The 15,388-nt window shown below is 49.5% G+C and overlaps 1 protein-coding gene across 3 annotated transcripts in view; it reads right to left on the bottom strand.

The window, feature by feature from the left end:
* POLR1A (RNA polymerase I subunit A) overlaps positions 1-15,388 on the bottom strand; it is a 77,118-nt gene that overhangs the window by 47,721 nt on the left and 14,009 nt on the right. For 2 of the 3 annotated variants that reach the window (XM_082357653.1, XM_082357655.1), the window contains exons 7-12: positions 11,935-12,029; positions 10,522-10,627; positions 10,075-10,237; positions 7,311-7,481; positions 7,057-7,179; positions 4,189-4,419 (exon numbers count right to left, since the gene is read on the bottom strand). In XM_082357653.1, coding sequence (XP_082213779.1) covers positions 4,189-4,419; positions 7,057-7,179; positions 7,311-7,481; positions 10,075-10,237; positions 10,522-10,627; positions 11,935-12,029 — 889 coding nt within the window. The remainder of the gene's footprint in view (positions 1-4,188; positions 4,420-7,056; positions 7,180-7,310; positions 7,482-10,074; positions 10,238-10,521; positions 10,628-11,934; positions 12,030-15,388) is intronic. The other variant, XM_082357654.1, reaches the window with a different exon arrangement.

The following is a 15,388-nucleotide window of genomic DNA, read 5'->3' as shown; positions in this document are numbered from 1 at the left end:
CGTGTTTCCAAGGAGACCTGGATTCCGAGGATTCCCATGAGTGGCTGCCTAGGGCACATCACGAAGCCTGAACTGACTTTCAAGGTCTATTTCTTTAGCTTCTCAAGGAAGAAACTGCCGGGACCTGTGGCTTGGGTCCCAAACCCCGGGCTCGCCTCGGGTCTGAGTCTTGAAAATTCGAGACATCCTCCGGCGTAAGCAAACCCCACAGCTGGGAAGGCTCGCAGGCTCGGCCAGCAGGCACCAGCCAATCCAAACAGAAGCCCTGGAGCACAGTGTGCTCCCCTCGCCAACCCAAACCTGAGGCCCTTCCTTTCTCTTGTCTCTAAATAAATACCGCAGCGAAAATTAGTGTGCCCCAGTGCCCGGGTCAGAGTTCCCAGAGGCAGAGCCGGAGCCAAAGAGCTGCTCCTGGCTGACTGCTGGGCCGGGAAATGAGGCCTGGCCGTCCTGGCCACTTCCTACTCCATTTACAAGGCCCAGGAGAAGGGGCAGAGACTTCACCGCTCCCAGGGGAAATGGCTTCTTCCACTCACCCCTCCCCCTTCTCATCTAACCTGCAGTTCGTCCCTTCCTGGACCTGGGTCTCTCCCTCCCAGTCACGTCACCCAGCCCTTTGGCCCAGGTCCTGATCTATACGGAACACATTAACCAAAAAATTACTTTACAAATTACAAATGAATTGTAAATGCACACGTATCTGACTACATATATAAACATTACATATGACATCACCGAGATTTTGGAAACTAAAGATAATCACCTTTAGGCCCCAGGGCCCGATATAAGGACCACTTTTGTCTCATAAGTGCCCTTCCTGTCTCTGCCCCAGGGCCACATCCTCAGTCACATGTGGCCCTCACACCTCAGAGCCTCCTGCACCTCATCCTGGACCGGTCCAGTCCACAGGGGTTTCCCGAGCGCCTCCTACACGCTGGGTGCGGGGGAGGGTGGAGGGCCGAACACCCTGCCCTGTCCTCACGGGGTTTAGGAACTCGAGGTCAGACAGTTGCGGGTACCTGGAGTGACAACATAATGCAATGCGGGTGGGGGGGGTGAGGTGGGACACAGGGGGGGGGACCCCATTCGTGTTGTAAGAGTGGCAAACTGCAGGCCACCTGCTTTTGTAACTAGAGTTTTTTGGAACACGGCCGTACTCATTCACTTTGTACTGCCGTGGCGGCTTTCACACTACATAGGCGGGGCTGAGCAGCTGCAACAGAGACCATGTGGCCCGCAAAGCCTAAGATATTTACTATCTGGCCCTTGGCTGAAAAAGGCTGTGGACCCCTGCCCTAGAGGAACGAAGGCTTTGCAGAAGGACGAGTGGGCCACGGCTGGGGAGTGTCGGGGAGGACAGAGTATTGCCAGCAGGGACAGCAAGTTCAAGGCCTGAAGGGGAGAAAGAGGCCCATGTCGATGGGACGCCGAGAGGTGGGGCTGGGAGACAAGGCAGGGACAGCGTGCTTGGGATGTGAACTTCGGCTGGGAGACAGGCGACTGGGCCAACCTCACTCAGTCTCCCGGCTGCTGAGAACTCATTTCCGTCGCTTCCCACGAGCTGACCTGAGTGTGCAGTGAGGCCAACCTGCCCTCTCCTAAGCCCACCCCCAGCCCCACAGACGTAACAAGGCCACAGGAAGGAAGCTCCCCTGCGCGTCTGCCCATCCTCACTCCCCAATAATGTCAGAAACCCCATATCCTTTTGCTTTTGCTCCAGTCATAGATGAAGCTACCGCTTCGCTGCCTCACCACAAAGGCTCTGAAGCCCAGCTCCCCCCACTTTGTTCAAACGGCTCTCCTGGGTCACACGTGACCTTCATGTGGACAAATCTGCATCTTCCTTCCGTTTCCTCACTCTTCTTAAACTTCACATTTAACTCCACAAACACCTACTAAGTGCCTCTGGGAGAAGCAAAGATACTCCGGGGCTGGTCCTGACCGGGAAGAACCCCCCCAGCGCAGGTGGGAGACAGATGCAGACACCGAGAGCGAGCCCGGCCGGCCCCTCTCCCTCGGCCTCCTCCCCTACCTGCCTCCTGCTTCCACAGGTCCCCGCCCCTGCATTTTCTCTCTGTTGTACTTTGTGCTCAAAAAGTTTAACTCTGATAATTTCATTTCTTTTTTTTTTTTTTGGCTGCGCCACGTGACTTGCGGGATCTTAGTTTCCAGACCAGGGATGGAACCCGTGCCCCCCCCGCAGTAGAAGCTCGGAGTCCTAACCACTGGACTGGCAGGGAATTCCTGATAATTTCATTTCTTAACTCTATGCCCCCTAACCTAAGTGCCATATTTCTACCTTTTACAGGAGACGAGCTAGCCCTTAGATTCTCCACCATGACCTCAGTTCAGAAGGGTCCAGACACACCTCCTTCCAGGGCAATGGAAACCACGCTTCTTTCTCACCTTCGCTCTTTTACAGCCCTGACACCCAGCCTACAGCCAAGCCCCCCTACTTCAAGGTCCCCTTGAAACATACCCTGCTTTCACCCTCGGTTCCCCTGCAGCCCCCAGGCTGGCCCTCAACTGCCTCCTGATGACTCCAAACTCGCCCTGCACGCCCACCCTGCCCACAGCCCTCTTTTCTTCTCCAGCTTCATGTGGGTAAAGTTACCGTCCCCCGTCGCTGTTCCCTTGTGTCCACCACGCCACTCAGCAGTGGTGACACATTTATGGCCTCATTCCCTGGGGGTGCCCCTACCGGGCCGTCCACCCCGAGACAGCAGGATCTCATCCACGGTGCCTGGCAAAGTGGAGCATGGCACCACCTGACCCCACTCTGCTCTCTTCTCTCAATTTTTTTCTCAAAATGTCCTACTGTGAGACTGTTCCACATGCTCAACTTGAGTTAGTATGAAGATTACCAGTGTCTGCCTTGCTTCACCATAAGTTATGAAAAACACACCTTGATTTCTCCTGCATCTTTCTCACAGCTGCTAGCAAAACACTAGGCACTTAAAAATGGCAGAATAATCCCATGGGCCTGAACACAAACCTCAGTTAATGCACGAGAAAAAAAACAGAACAGGTGACTAGATTTGTGTCTCCATGTGCCCCCTGCCACCAAAGCAGAAAATGCATGGCCTGTTACTGCTTGACCTCGGGACGGTGGTGAGATGGAGAGGAAGCAAGAGGACAGGCCGCGGTGAAGAGCAGTGGGGACCAATGGTCACCGTGACAAGGCTTCCTCTCCCCGTCTGTCCTCCAACCAAAGTTCCTTCAAGGACCAATGGTCCTCTGCAGAGCTCAAACCCACTAAAAAGAAGACCTAGTCGGCCACCGGCTCTGGATGTGTCAGAGGGCAAGAGGAGGTCTAACGAATGTGCAAGTGGGTGCGGAAGACACACTCAGTCATCCCCTGACTCTGAGCAGTCACCACAAATTAATCCCAAATCTAGTCCATTTCACTCTAGCAACTTCCGCCACTGTTGCCTGGTTAGGCGTTATTTGCTATACCCCTCCCAGCAGGAATGGTTATTATTTGACACAGACACAAGTGATGTCACCCACCCATCTGTCCTCAGCAGACATTGCTAATCGATCATGTACTCTTTCCAGTGAAGCCCAGATAAAGCCTCAGGATCCCTTAACACAGTACTACAGGCAAGAACTAGCAGTCCCCCGAAAGTGAAGTATCAGATGAAACCTGTCAGTTTGCAGTTATCAGACACAGAATGTTCCCTTCCTTTAGGGCAGTTCTCAAACTTTAGCACGCAGAGGAACCCTCTGCAGAACTTATCAATATACAGACTCCTAGGTTCCATTCCCAGAGAGACTAATTCAGGGGTGGGGGCAGGGAGAGGGGAAGGAATGAATGTGCATTTCCTACCAGCTCCAGGGACGCTGCTGCTCTGAGGACCACCCTGTGAGCAGCCCTGTTCAAGGGCAGCAAACCACAACGGAGTTATAATTAAAGAGCGTTCTTCAAGCCCCGACATGTACCCAGAATTGAGCTGCATGCGTGGGATGGCCAAATGAAGTTTTATTCATGGTGTTCAGGCCCTAGGGAACACCCACGTCTGGGGGCAGCTTCCTCTGGGCGGGGGGCGGGGGGAGGGAAGGGGAGGCAGGAACTGCTCTCACAGCATTCCTGCATCAGCACTCACTGAGGCCACAGCCGACAGCCGTCAGCCACGGGGAGCCAACAGGAGCTAGCCGAGCCCCTGACCAAATCTGCCCATTACTCACAATTTTTGTCCCCTGGGGCTTAGGTGCCCCCATGGCTGGTGTCAGGAGCTGTTTGGCCACGGCTTCCCGCTGGGTTAGGTTCGAGGCGCTCAGGGCCGTGCGGCTGCCATCCTCGTTGATGACCATGGAGGCTCCTGGGTGCACATTGGGGCCGTTGATGACTGCCTGCCTCAGTTCCTGAACGTTCCAGGGGGTGACTGGCTGAGGGTAGGTCAGCTTTGTGGCAAACACCTGGAAACAAGGAGTGGATGTGAAAATTCAGGGGGGGGGCAGAAAGGTTACATGGACCCCCAGATCCGACTCAACAGGCTGTGTTACTTTTTCCCTAAGATGCAGAGGTTCTCTCTGAGCCAAGAAGGTCGTCCTTCAGCAAGTAAAGCAGCATCCTCCCTGTCTTTTCCACATTTTTCCAGATTCGCTCCCTTAAGGAAAGAGACTGGGTCTTCTTTTCTAGCAGAGTCTGCTCGAAGAGAGTAATCTGAGTGTTGCAGTTTATACAGTAGAATTTTTTTTAACCCATTTAAAAATTTCACCATTTCCTGGTCTGCCAATACACTCATTTAGTCCCAAAAGACGGAAAATAGCATGGAACGCTAGCTTGAGAGACAGCAGATACCTGCCCTCAAGTACCACCTTCTCCCACCAACACTTCCCCCACGCCCCCAGCAGCCATCACTAATTGATGGTGGCCCATGCCCTGAGACCAGACATGCCATCCAAATCTCTTTACTTGGCCTGAGATGAAACTGATTTGGTCTCCTGATACATGAGAAAACTCAGTGCTCCATTTGACACACCGGACCTGCACCACACTCCAAGAAAAATGAATTCCCTGGTTAAGTGAGGTCTGAGCTACTGAATATTAAAACCCTTTGATGCTTCAAAAGGCACGTATAACTACATTAGCGACTCTGAGAAGACCCAGGTAAAGAAACTTGCTAAATGCTGGCCAGGTCTCGACGTGAGTGGCTCTATGTGAGAGGCCCTCCCCGCCCCGTGGCCCACTCCACTTCTGCCAATGCACTGGCCACTGCCTGACAGAGTGTACATGTACAGACAGTGCCCGACTTAGGATTCTGGGGGCTTTACGATGGTGCAAAAGCAATACGTGTTCAGTAGAAACTGTACTCCCCATTTTGAATTTAGGTCTCTTCCTGGGCTACTGAAACGTTGTAGGATACTCTCCTGAAGCAGGGCGGGGCAGCAAGCTGCAGCTGGCAGTCAGCCCCGTGATCACGAGGGTAAATAACCCATACACTCAGAGCCGTCCTGTTGTTCACTTCCAGGACAGTATTCAATAACTTAACAAGAGATATTCAACACTTCATTATAAAATAGGCTTTGAATTAGATGATTTTGCCCAACTGTAGGCTAACATAAGTGTTCTGAGCACATTTAAGGTAGGTTAGACCTAAGCTGTGCTGCTCAGTAGGTTAGGTCCGTTAAATGCATCTTCGACCCACGGCATTTTCAACTTACGATGGGTTTACAGGGATATAACCCCATCATAAGTCGAGGAAGATCTATACTTGTGTATCTGTTGATGCGTTTCCACTGATGGAATGTAAGCCTCGCAGGGGACATGCTAAGTCTGTCTGGTTCCCTGCTGGGTCTCTAGCTTATTTCCCAGACTTCACCTCCTCTGCTTCTGTTAACACCTGTCCACAATGCTAGACGGGAAGGGCGTGCCACAGGGACCAAGAGGCAGCTTCACACACCCTGCTCCTCACGGCTATCCTGCGAGTAACACCCCAGGCCACCATGGCCCTGAGGCTTGGGGCAGGCTGGAGATAGGCAGAGGGGGAAATTCAGAGTCCCTCCATTACCAAATGAACCCGGATCCAAGAAAGAGAGGACCTTTGAAGGTGGAAAGAGGAGCAACTCTAAAGGTCTCTCCCACAGCCGGGGACCCTGGAGGCACCATGAGGCCAAAGCCAAAAGGGGCAGCCCCTGCCCTCTGTCCAAAGAGAGCAACGAACAGGTCTCCTCCCAGGGCCTCGGACTCCGGAATGTCACCAATGGGCTTCCCAATGCCTTTCCCTGACACCCGACCCAGCTTCCAGATGCAAACCCCTGGTTCCCAGGAGGCCATGGGCACCGGACTGGGCGTTCTCTGACTCTTGTCCCCTCACACGAGAGCCCTTGCCCAGGAAGCCCATATGTGCCCGAGGGAGGAGGCGGCAGCAGGTGGGAGGCCATCGGAACACTTGAGCTCTGCTCTCTGCTCCTCCCCAGTCCTCCCCGGAGAGCGGCAGGGGGACCGTGCACAAGGAAATGAGCCTCTCCGTGGAGGGAATTAAACCACCTTCTATTACGGACCTCAAGGCCCATGAAGGAGGAAGCCGATTAAGGGGCCGCTGCTAACGAGCACCACAGCTTGACGTGGTGGGGGAGTGAGACAAGGAGGCTGGCTCCTCGAGGAAACACTAATGGGCGGATGGGGCAAACCGCCTACCCCTGCGGATCTGGGAGGATGGACGATGCCTGCTCTCTGGGGCTCCTCCGCGGCCTGACTCCTGATGCCGGCAGGTACACGGGACGGAGACCCCCCCTTCCCTCCTCCTCATCTCTGTCATGTGTTCAATCTCACTAGGAAGGCTTAAAGCTTAGGCCAAGACAGGCAGGAAGAAGCCAGGCGGGAGGGATGTGCACCCTGGTGGCCCGGGAGGTGGGTCTTCCCTGTGGCTAGAGGGTATCTGGAGACCTGGCAGGGAGTGAGAGCAACGCTACCCCAGGGCCTCAGGATCCCCGCCGAACAGCTGGTCCGGGAAGAGGCAGAGGCTGTCCCCACCCAAGCCACTGCAGTCGGCCACATGCCTTCTCCCCAGCCCTCCTCGCCACCCCCATCCGCCACCTAACAGCACGCACCATGGGAATTCCGATTTCATTGGTGTTGATGTACATGTCGGGGCAGATGACTGAGCGAGCTGCGTAGTCTACTCGCTTTCCCATCATGTGCTTCCGGAATAAACCATCCTTCTTCTCCAGGATCTTTATGGGGAAAAAAGTCCACAGAAAGCATTAAAAAAAATCAAGTATGTTTATCATTTTCTTCCTTCAAGACAAACATGTTTCTTACTTAACCCCTTTGGCTAGCAATGGGGATCCAACTTACTGCTCACCTGCCTAATGCCAGGGTACTTTTCCATCATTAATTTGTCCATCTCACTATCAAACACAATATTGACGTGGCTCTGAAGGCGAATCCAAATGTTGTAAAGTTTGTCTGTGAGGGACTGGCCTGGAAGTAGACTCAAAAAGGACCGGTCCATAGCGATCGAAGGGTCTTTTTCCTGGCCAAGACACAAGCAAGAAAACAGGCATGATGGCAGAACCTCAAACCTGGTTCCATTTTTCTTTCTTACTAGAGCTCTGACAAATGATGAGCTCTGGAGTCTGCCTTTATGTCTTTTGAACTTGACAGATCAGCGGCAAAAGTGCTCCTAAATCTATCTTGTCCATATACAATCTATCTTGTCCAAAACATCAGCCCCACTACCTATTTACCAGCCCGTCTCTTTCTGGGAGTAAAATGAACTCAAATTTCTAAGAAGTCTCCTTTCTTTCCTTTTAAATTGACACACAATTATTATCTCACAGTTTCTGAGAGTCAGGAATCTGGGCACAGCTTAACTGGGTTCTCTGCTTCAGTCTCCCCCAGGTCACAATAAAGGAGTCAGCCAGGGCTAGGGTCTCATCTGAAGGTTCAACTAGGGGAGGACCCACTTCTAAGCTGACATGGCTGTTGGCAGGATTCAGTTCCTTGAGGACTACTGGACCAAGGGCCTCAGTTTCTAGTTGGTTGTTGGCCAGAAGCCACCTTCAATTATTTGCTGCATGGGCTTCTCCAACATGGTAGCTTATTCCCTCAAAGTGTGCAAGCCAAGAAGGTAATGGATGTATCTGCTAGGAGCAGCTGAAGTCCCTTAGTATCTAATTCTTAAGGCAACCCTAGAAATTATTCCCATATCAATACTCTTCTTATGTAGCTCTGTTATCCTGCGAGATAACTGATTCTAATATGGAGTTTCGGCTTTATTTATGGTTTTGGAAAAACTTAATCCAAAGCACTCATAAAAATGCAGGTGAAGTAATTTCTTAAAAGGAAAAATGTTTGCCTTATGATTTCCTGTGCCACCAATTAAGATCAAGGCTATGTCAAGTTACTGGCTGATCTCCAGGCCTCACTGAAATATTTAACCAATCCTTTCAATATTTCTGTCCCTGGCTCTGCCTCCTCCTCTTCTCCCACACCTGCCCAGGTGACAGGCCTTAAGGCAGTAAGCTGCCCTAGAGCACCACCTACTGACACTGTCTGGTCTCATGGGGCTGGGTACGACACAGGAGACAGACATATGGTCCTTTGTCCCAGTGTGGGTCAGATGAGAGAAGAAAGCTGCCAGCACTGAGGGGAGGGAAAGCGGAGGGTGGGGGAAGACCCAGTAAATGAGAATGTCTTGGAACCCATTAGTGATAAAGTGGGCTTGTCCTCAATCCTGAGGAATAGAAGGGTCTTCTCAGTTACAGAGAGGACAGGTGTATTTTCTGTTCTGGCAGAGGGAGCCTCACAGGGAGAGATGGTCACCTACATGATGACAGAGGCCCTGTCAGACTAACTCACTTCTCATGGCAGCACCTGACTCAGGGCCGTGTGACTACTTGCGAAATGAGTGAGACCCTGTCTCACTTGTACATTCTCAGTGCCTGGAGCGGCGCTAGCCCACCCACACAAGGCATTCACGATTCGTGAGAGGGCCGCCATGGGAATGGGATGTTGGGAGCAAGCGTGGGAAGAAACAACACACCCTATTAATCAGATGGAAAGAGGGCACTGTGACTTCAGGTAGTAAGGACCTCAGGAATCAGAGAGGATACTGTTCATTTCTGCAGAGATTTAGCTTTTTCTCTTGGACAAAAGGCTGCCCTAGTTTCAAGGGACAGCAACGTAAAATCCTCAGCCCTGGTCACTGCAGCCGTCTATCCTAAGGCCTTCCCTCCGAAACTGAACTAGGACCTGCAGATGGCAGATTTCTCTAATACTGAGGATTTTTCAAAGCACATTTGCCCCAGCAGATCAGAAAACTTAAGCAAAACCAAAGAAACCCCAAGCAGAAAGGCCGAGTAACCCAGAGCATGGGTGTCCAGGACAGACAGTGGCGCCACCTGGTGACGGGCCTGTCCCAGCAGGGGAAGGGAGCCTGGAAGCCCTGACTATCTACTCAAGGCTGAGATGGTCCTTCCCATTTACATCCAGAGAGCATCTTAGAGCTGGGAAGGATGTCAGTGATCTCAGCAAACTTCCTGAGCGCCTGACTCATCTTTATACCCACCGAGGACCTGGCCCACTGAAGGGGCTCGGGAAATGTCTGCTGAAACAGGAAAACTGAATTCAGCTCCACCATTTACTGGAGAGTAAGCTGAGGCCCCAAATCTGACAGTCCTATTCTGGGAAATTCCTACAAATGACAACACTGCCTTCCTGACCCCAATGCTGGAGACCTTCCTGAGCCAAAACCAGAGCTGGGTGGCATGGGCTCTGGTACCATAACCCAGGAGGGACATTCTTAGAGCTGAGGGCAGCAGACTGGTGTTTCTAGAGCTGCCAGGGAGAGCAGGTGGGCCAGAACACACCACATATAAAATCCCACCACAGACCACATGCATTTTATAGTGGAGACAAGACCAAGAAGTTAAAGCAACTCAACCAAGGTCACCCCAGGCGTGATCGCGGGGGCCACGCTCAGACTCACGCGTTCCCCCAGACATCGCCTGGTCCTCCCAAACCCACGGCTCACACACAGCTGTACAGAACTGCTAACAGGCATCTCCCAGGACCCAGAGGGTAGGGAGTCAGAACTACGACATCAGCTCCAAGGTGGCCCTGACCTCATCTGCGGCAGGTGCTGCCACCTCACTTGGCAGCTCCTGTTCTTGGGCCATCAACGCCAGAAGCTTTCGGATCAGAACCACATCCTTCATGACAGCCTGCAGGTTCACCGTCTGGCCGTTGGTAAACATCTGGTCCCCGAGGCGGCTGACGGGGCGATACCTGTAGGAGGACGCGTGGCGTCAGTGGATGCTTAGCATGAAGGGCGTGTTCCTCAGCCTCCCACCTGCCCCTATTTCACCCCCACACTCAGAAAGAAACCCACATCCCTCCTGCACGCAGGAAGAACGGAAAGGAAAATGCTCCTACCACCCGCCACCTGGGAGTGGAACAGATGCGCTACTTCTCAGTGCCCTTGACCCTTCCATCATCCTCTCCCAGAGGTCATTATTCAATTGGTCCAGAAACCTTTGTCAGGTGAAATAAAGCCAATGAAAGGGCATTACCTTGAGGGTGGCACCACCAAGAAATCCAGAAAGAACATACTGGGATTGAATCTGGACTCCATGCCAACATCTTCCAGTCCCAGAAAAAGGTAATTCAGAAAGAATCCTGTGTTTGAAATAAACCAAAAGGATCATTTAAATCTATATATAAGAGCATGGAAGGATGACCACAGAAATTTTACTGAGTGGAAAAAAAAAAAAAAAAAATCCCAGAACGTAGGACAATATGTAGAGTAAGATTACATTTGTCTTTATAAAAACTAATGAGCAAAAAAACATTCTCTGGGTGCTGTGAGCCTACACACAGGGGAGATGATGGGTTTGAAGACGGGTGCTACAGGGATGACAGCGCTCAGCCCAGGGGCTGAGATGCGCAAGGACGGGAAACAAAAACTTTCACGTGCTTCTGGTCACCTTCCTGGATCATCAGACTCACACGCGCACGTGCACACACACACTTATTACTCTGGTATTTATAAGAAAACGTATTTGAAATAAAGAAACAAAAATCAAATAAAAAAATAGTGAGCCTTCTTCAGATGGGTGGGATGGGGAGGGAGGTCCAAGAGGGAGGGGATATATGTACACATATAGCTGTTTCAATTCATTGTACAGCAGAAACTAACACAACATTGTAAAGCAACTATACCCCAATTAAAACAACAACAACAACGACAACAAAAGGAAACAAAATAAAAAACCCTCCACATAGATGCTACCAAGATCGTCTATGGATCAAAGCTGTGTTTCAAGTGTCTGGTAACCTAAAAAAAAGCTACAGAGAGAATGAATAAAACATGTCAGGGCCAACAACACTCATACTAACTTGAGTGTTATTTTTTTTCTGACATCACTTATCCCTCTAGCAAGATTTTCATTTTTAAGTGCTTGTCATTACACAGCAGTTACATTCAGTGTTCCAGAACACACTCTCAGAGGGTGGGTGATATGTGGGCTTTTCTTATAAACTCAAAGACTAATGGAAGACTTTCCTATTTGTAGGGAATTAAAATGTATGAAAATCCTAATTTAAAAAAAACAGAGTTCATTTTTTGATTCACAGAAGGAATTCCCATAGACACCTTAAAAAAAAAAAAAACCCAACTTTTATTTATGGGCATTTAAAATAAAGTGAGTTACACTGAACCTTCGAGACTTATGTCAAACTGTATTAAGCGATGCCCACCTGCAGCTGTCATTTAACGACCAGGCTCAGTTACAGTAACTGTCAAGTTCATGCCTTCCCCACACTATAAGGCATCAACAACAATGTACCCTGAAGCCTGCCCCAAACCTACTGTTCGATTTCAGGAGACATCTACAAGAATCACAATTTTGAGAACATAAAAATAAAAAGGCAGGGTAAAGGAGTCCAGGAAAGCAAAGGGCTATTTCTTTAGGCTGGTACAGCACCTTCATTCTTCCAAAGAGCCGTGAGATGTTCTTGAGCGCTGGTGGGTGTCAAGTATCCTCGTTTTCCCATCTGAGCGTCCTCAATTCCTGGAGCCGAAGAGGGGAATCAGAGCACAGTAAGTTAATTACAGGCACTCCCTCCTTAATGGGATTTATCAATTCTTTTCCCCACCCTGCCAAGCCTGCAATCTGACCACAAAAATCAATCTCTAGGACAGCATACTCTCTGCTCTGAATTTTTTCCCCCTTAATCTAATTTCTAAAGTAATGAAAACCATGTAACTAGTGTATGAAATCTAAAAAAGTAGAGCCAAAGGAAAAAAAAATATCACCCACGATTTCATCATGTTAACACAATTACCACTTTTATATATTCTTTTCTGGTCCTTCGGTTTATACAGTTTTAGATCATTATAATCTCAGGTGTGGATTTATTTTGTACTACTTTGCTCATTTAGTGTCATCTTGTGAGCATTTCTGCATGTTGCCCCCTATAGCTTTTGTCTCACCCTCATTTTTTTTTTTTTTTACCCAGACTGAAACCTAGTCCTTTATCTCTATTTTGTCTGTTTTCCCAAGAGATGTCACTGTTCCAGAAAATAACTTAAATATTCTTGGAGTGGAGGCAGTCTCTCTCTTCCTAGTGGGATGTCTTCTTGGCTCCTTTCCCAAACTTGGCATCGAGACCGAGACCCAAGAACACAAGCACAGTGCCCACCCACTGCATGGGGCTGATGGGGTTGGCGAAGAGGATAACGGAGGCCAAAACGGTGAAGAACTTTCGAGTTGTGGTGATCATGGAGCAGGTCAGGGGACCAAAATACACAACTGTCATGAAGATGAAGCTCTGGCCTAGGGCACCGGTCAGGCCAATCACCATCATTTTTAATGGCTGCATGATATTCCTCTGAGAGGATGTTTCCTGAGTGACTGAACCACACTGTAATAGTTGGATATCTGAGTTGATCCCAATCTTTTTACTATTATAAGTTACACTGTGATACATAGCTTTATGCACATGGCTTTTACCAGAAAGTTTCACAGCAGAATTATGGAGAAATGAGGATGAACATTTTTATGGGTAAACGTATATTCAATTTCTTCTTACAAATATCTTGCTGGTGTGTCAGAAGTAGATAGATTTTGGTTTCTCAGATTAAGCAAGATGACTCTGGGATACTGTTTATCAGCTATACCCGGAGTAAGACAGAAAAATCACACTTGGGGCTGCCATTCAGGAGGTGTGGCCCCAAGCACTTAGATGATTAACAAAGATAAGTAAGCAATGTGACCCTCTAGGTTCAAAACTATCAACTTCTTTTGGAATACATTCACTGAAATTAAATATTGCTTGGGAATTCCCTGGAGGTCCAGTGGTTAGGACTCTGCACTCTCACTGCTGAGGGCCCAGGTTCGATCCCTGGTCAGGGAACTAAGATCCCACAACCTGCACGGGGTGGCCAAAAAAATTTTTTTTAATTGCTCAGTATTCTTTTTTAATGTACTTATCAGGGCAGGAACTGTGTCTTGTCTGTGTTCCTAACACCTAACAGTATCTAGGACCCAGCAGATACTAAATTTTCACTGGCTTGAACACACATGTTCGAAATATCGTAAGATAATCTATATTTAAAAAACCCTACTCTTCTGCTTTTTTCCACATTTGTAAAATCCAGCTTCATTCCACCTCCAATTCTCTAGTTGGTTTCTTTACCAACTGCAGAAGACACGTCACTGAAAGTTTTTAGAGAAATCTGTAACTTGGATAACAATTAATAGATGTACCATAATTTAATAACTTCTATTAACAGGCACTGTAGTCATTTCCAATTTTAAACAACTTCATACTGTGGGCATGCCTAATTCTTAGGATAAAATCATTAAAGTGGAATTGCTCGGTCAAGATGTTACACGTCTAAAATTTTGATTCCTATAAAAGCAAAACATTTCAACCAATTAATGCAATTGAAGGAAGCGTGGGGAATGCAATGAAGAGAGGCTCTCACCTTCAGGGATAAACCGCAGAGTTAGAAAGCTACGTGTGTTCAGTGGGGAGAAAAGACCCCATTAACCTAAAGAACCACTTTGCAGGCACTTCTGGAAAGAACCCCTCTCTTACTGAACTGGCTTGATGCGCTGAGGCAGATGAGTTGCATCTGGCAGTGCTCTCCAGCCCCCGACCCAGGGCTGCCAGGGCAGAAAGTGACCCCACCACAGTTTAGTCACAGACTAAAGCAGACCGGGGTTGTTCACTCACTGGATTTGAGTCAGAAGAGACCTGTGGGATGCCACCTCCTCACATGGACTGCACCCTTCCTAACGGGACACTTTTGCAGCCTGCAAAAAATGAAATCTGGGGCTTCCCTGGTGGCGCAGTGGTTGAGAATCTGCCTGCCAATGCAGGGGACACGGGTTCGAGCCCCGGTCTGGGAGGATCCCACATGCCGCGGAGCAACTAGGCCCGTGAGCCACAACTACTGAGCCTGCGCGTCTGGAGCCTGTGCTCCGCAGCAAGAGAGGCCGCGATAGTGAGAGGCCTGCGCACCGCGATGAAGAGTGGCCCCCGCTCGCCGCAACTAGAGAAAGCCCTCGCACAGAAACGAAGACGCAACACAACCATAAATAAATAAATAAATAAATAAACCCAAAGTTTAAAAAAAAAAAAAAATGAAATCTGCCTCGATGGGACCTCAGAACGGCCCTAATGTGTGTTTCGTTTAGCTCTAAGAGCTGCCGTGTCAAAAACAAACATCGGGAAGTCAAATAACTTGGGGAAGACTAGATCACAGTGGGTGGAGTACCTCGGCTTTAAGAATTCTCATTTGAAAATGCTAGCATCCTGGGGCTTGAGGAACACTCTGGAGTGAACGTGAATTTCACGAGCTTATGGCGCCCCTCATGGGATCACCAGTACGTGGGGATCACTGAGGCACCGGCCTCACTGCCTGGACCCCTTCGATACCAGGAACGTGGCCAGATCCTTGCTCCTAATGCTCACCTGCCTCCACATCACCTCCCCCTGGAGTTACTGACCTGCGTCACCCGCAGCCTCCCCCAAGAGCAGAGGCCACAAGGTCAGGTCTCCACTTTGGCACTGGACTCGGCCAGAGGCAGGGTCCTGGGCACGAGGCTGAGTGCCCAACAGGTAAATGTCTGCTAAATACTAAAAACCCAATCCAAAAAGTATCGAAGACTACGGCTGACTTGTTTCTAATGCACAGAATTTTGGGTGGCACCATCATATTCTCATAGCTGCAGTGAAGATTACTTCAAAGAATGGATTTGACCAAGGCACTGAAAGGCTACCTAACTTTTAGATATTTGCCCCAAAGAAACAGTTATCCTCTAGATTTCTGACCATCTTTGTTCTCAATCTATGAACATTTTCTAAGGTGCCCTAAGGGCTAGAGCAGCAGTTCCCAACCTTAAAAATTATTTTAAGGGCTATATATAG

This window comes from Balaenoptera borealis (genome assembly GCF_965194805.1).
Source record: "Balaenoptera borealis genome assembly, chromosome: 15".
Lineage (NCBI taxonomy): Eukaryota > Metazoa > Chordata > Mammalia > Artiodactyla > Balaenopteridae > Balaenoptera > Balaenoptera borealis.
This window is presented reverse-complemented; position numbering and strand designations above follow the sequence as displayed.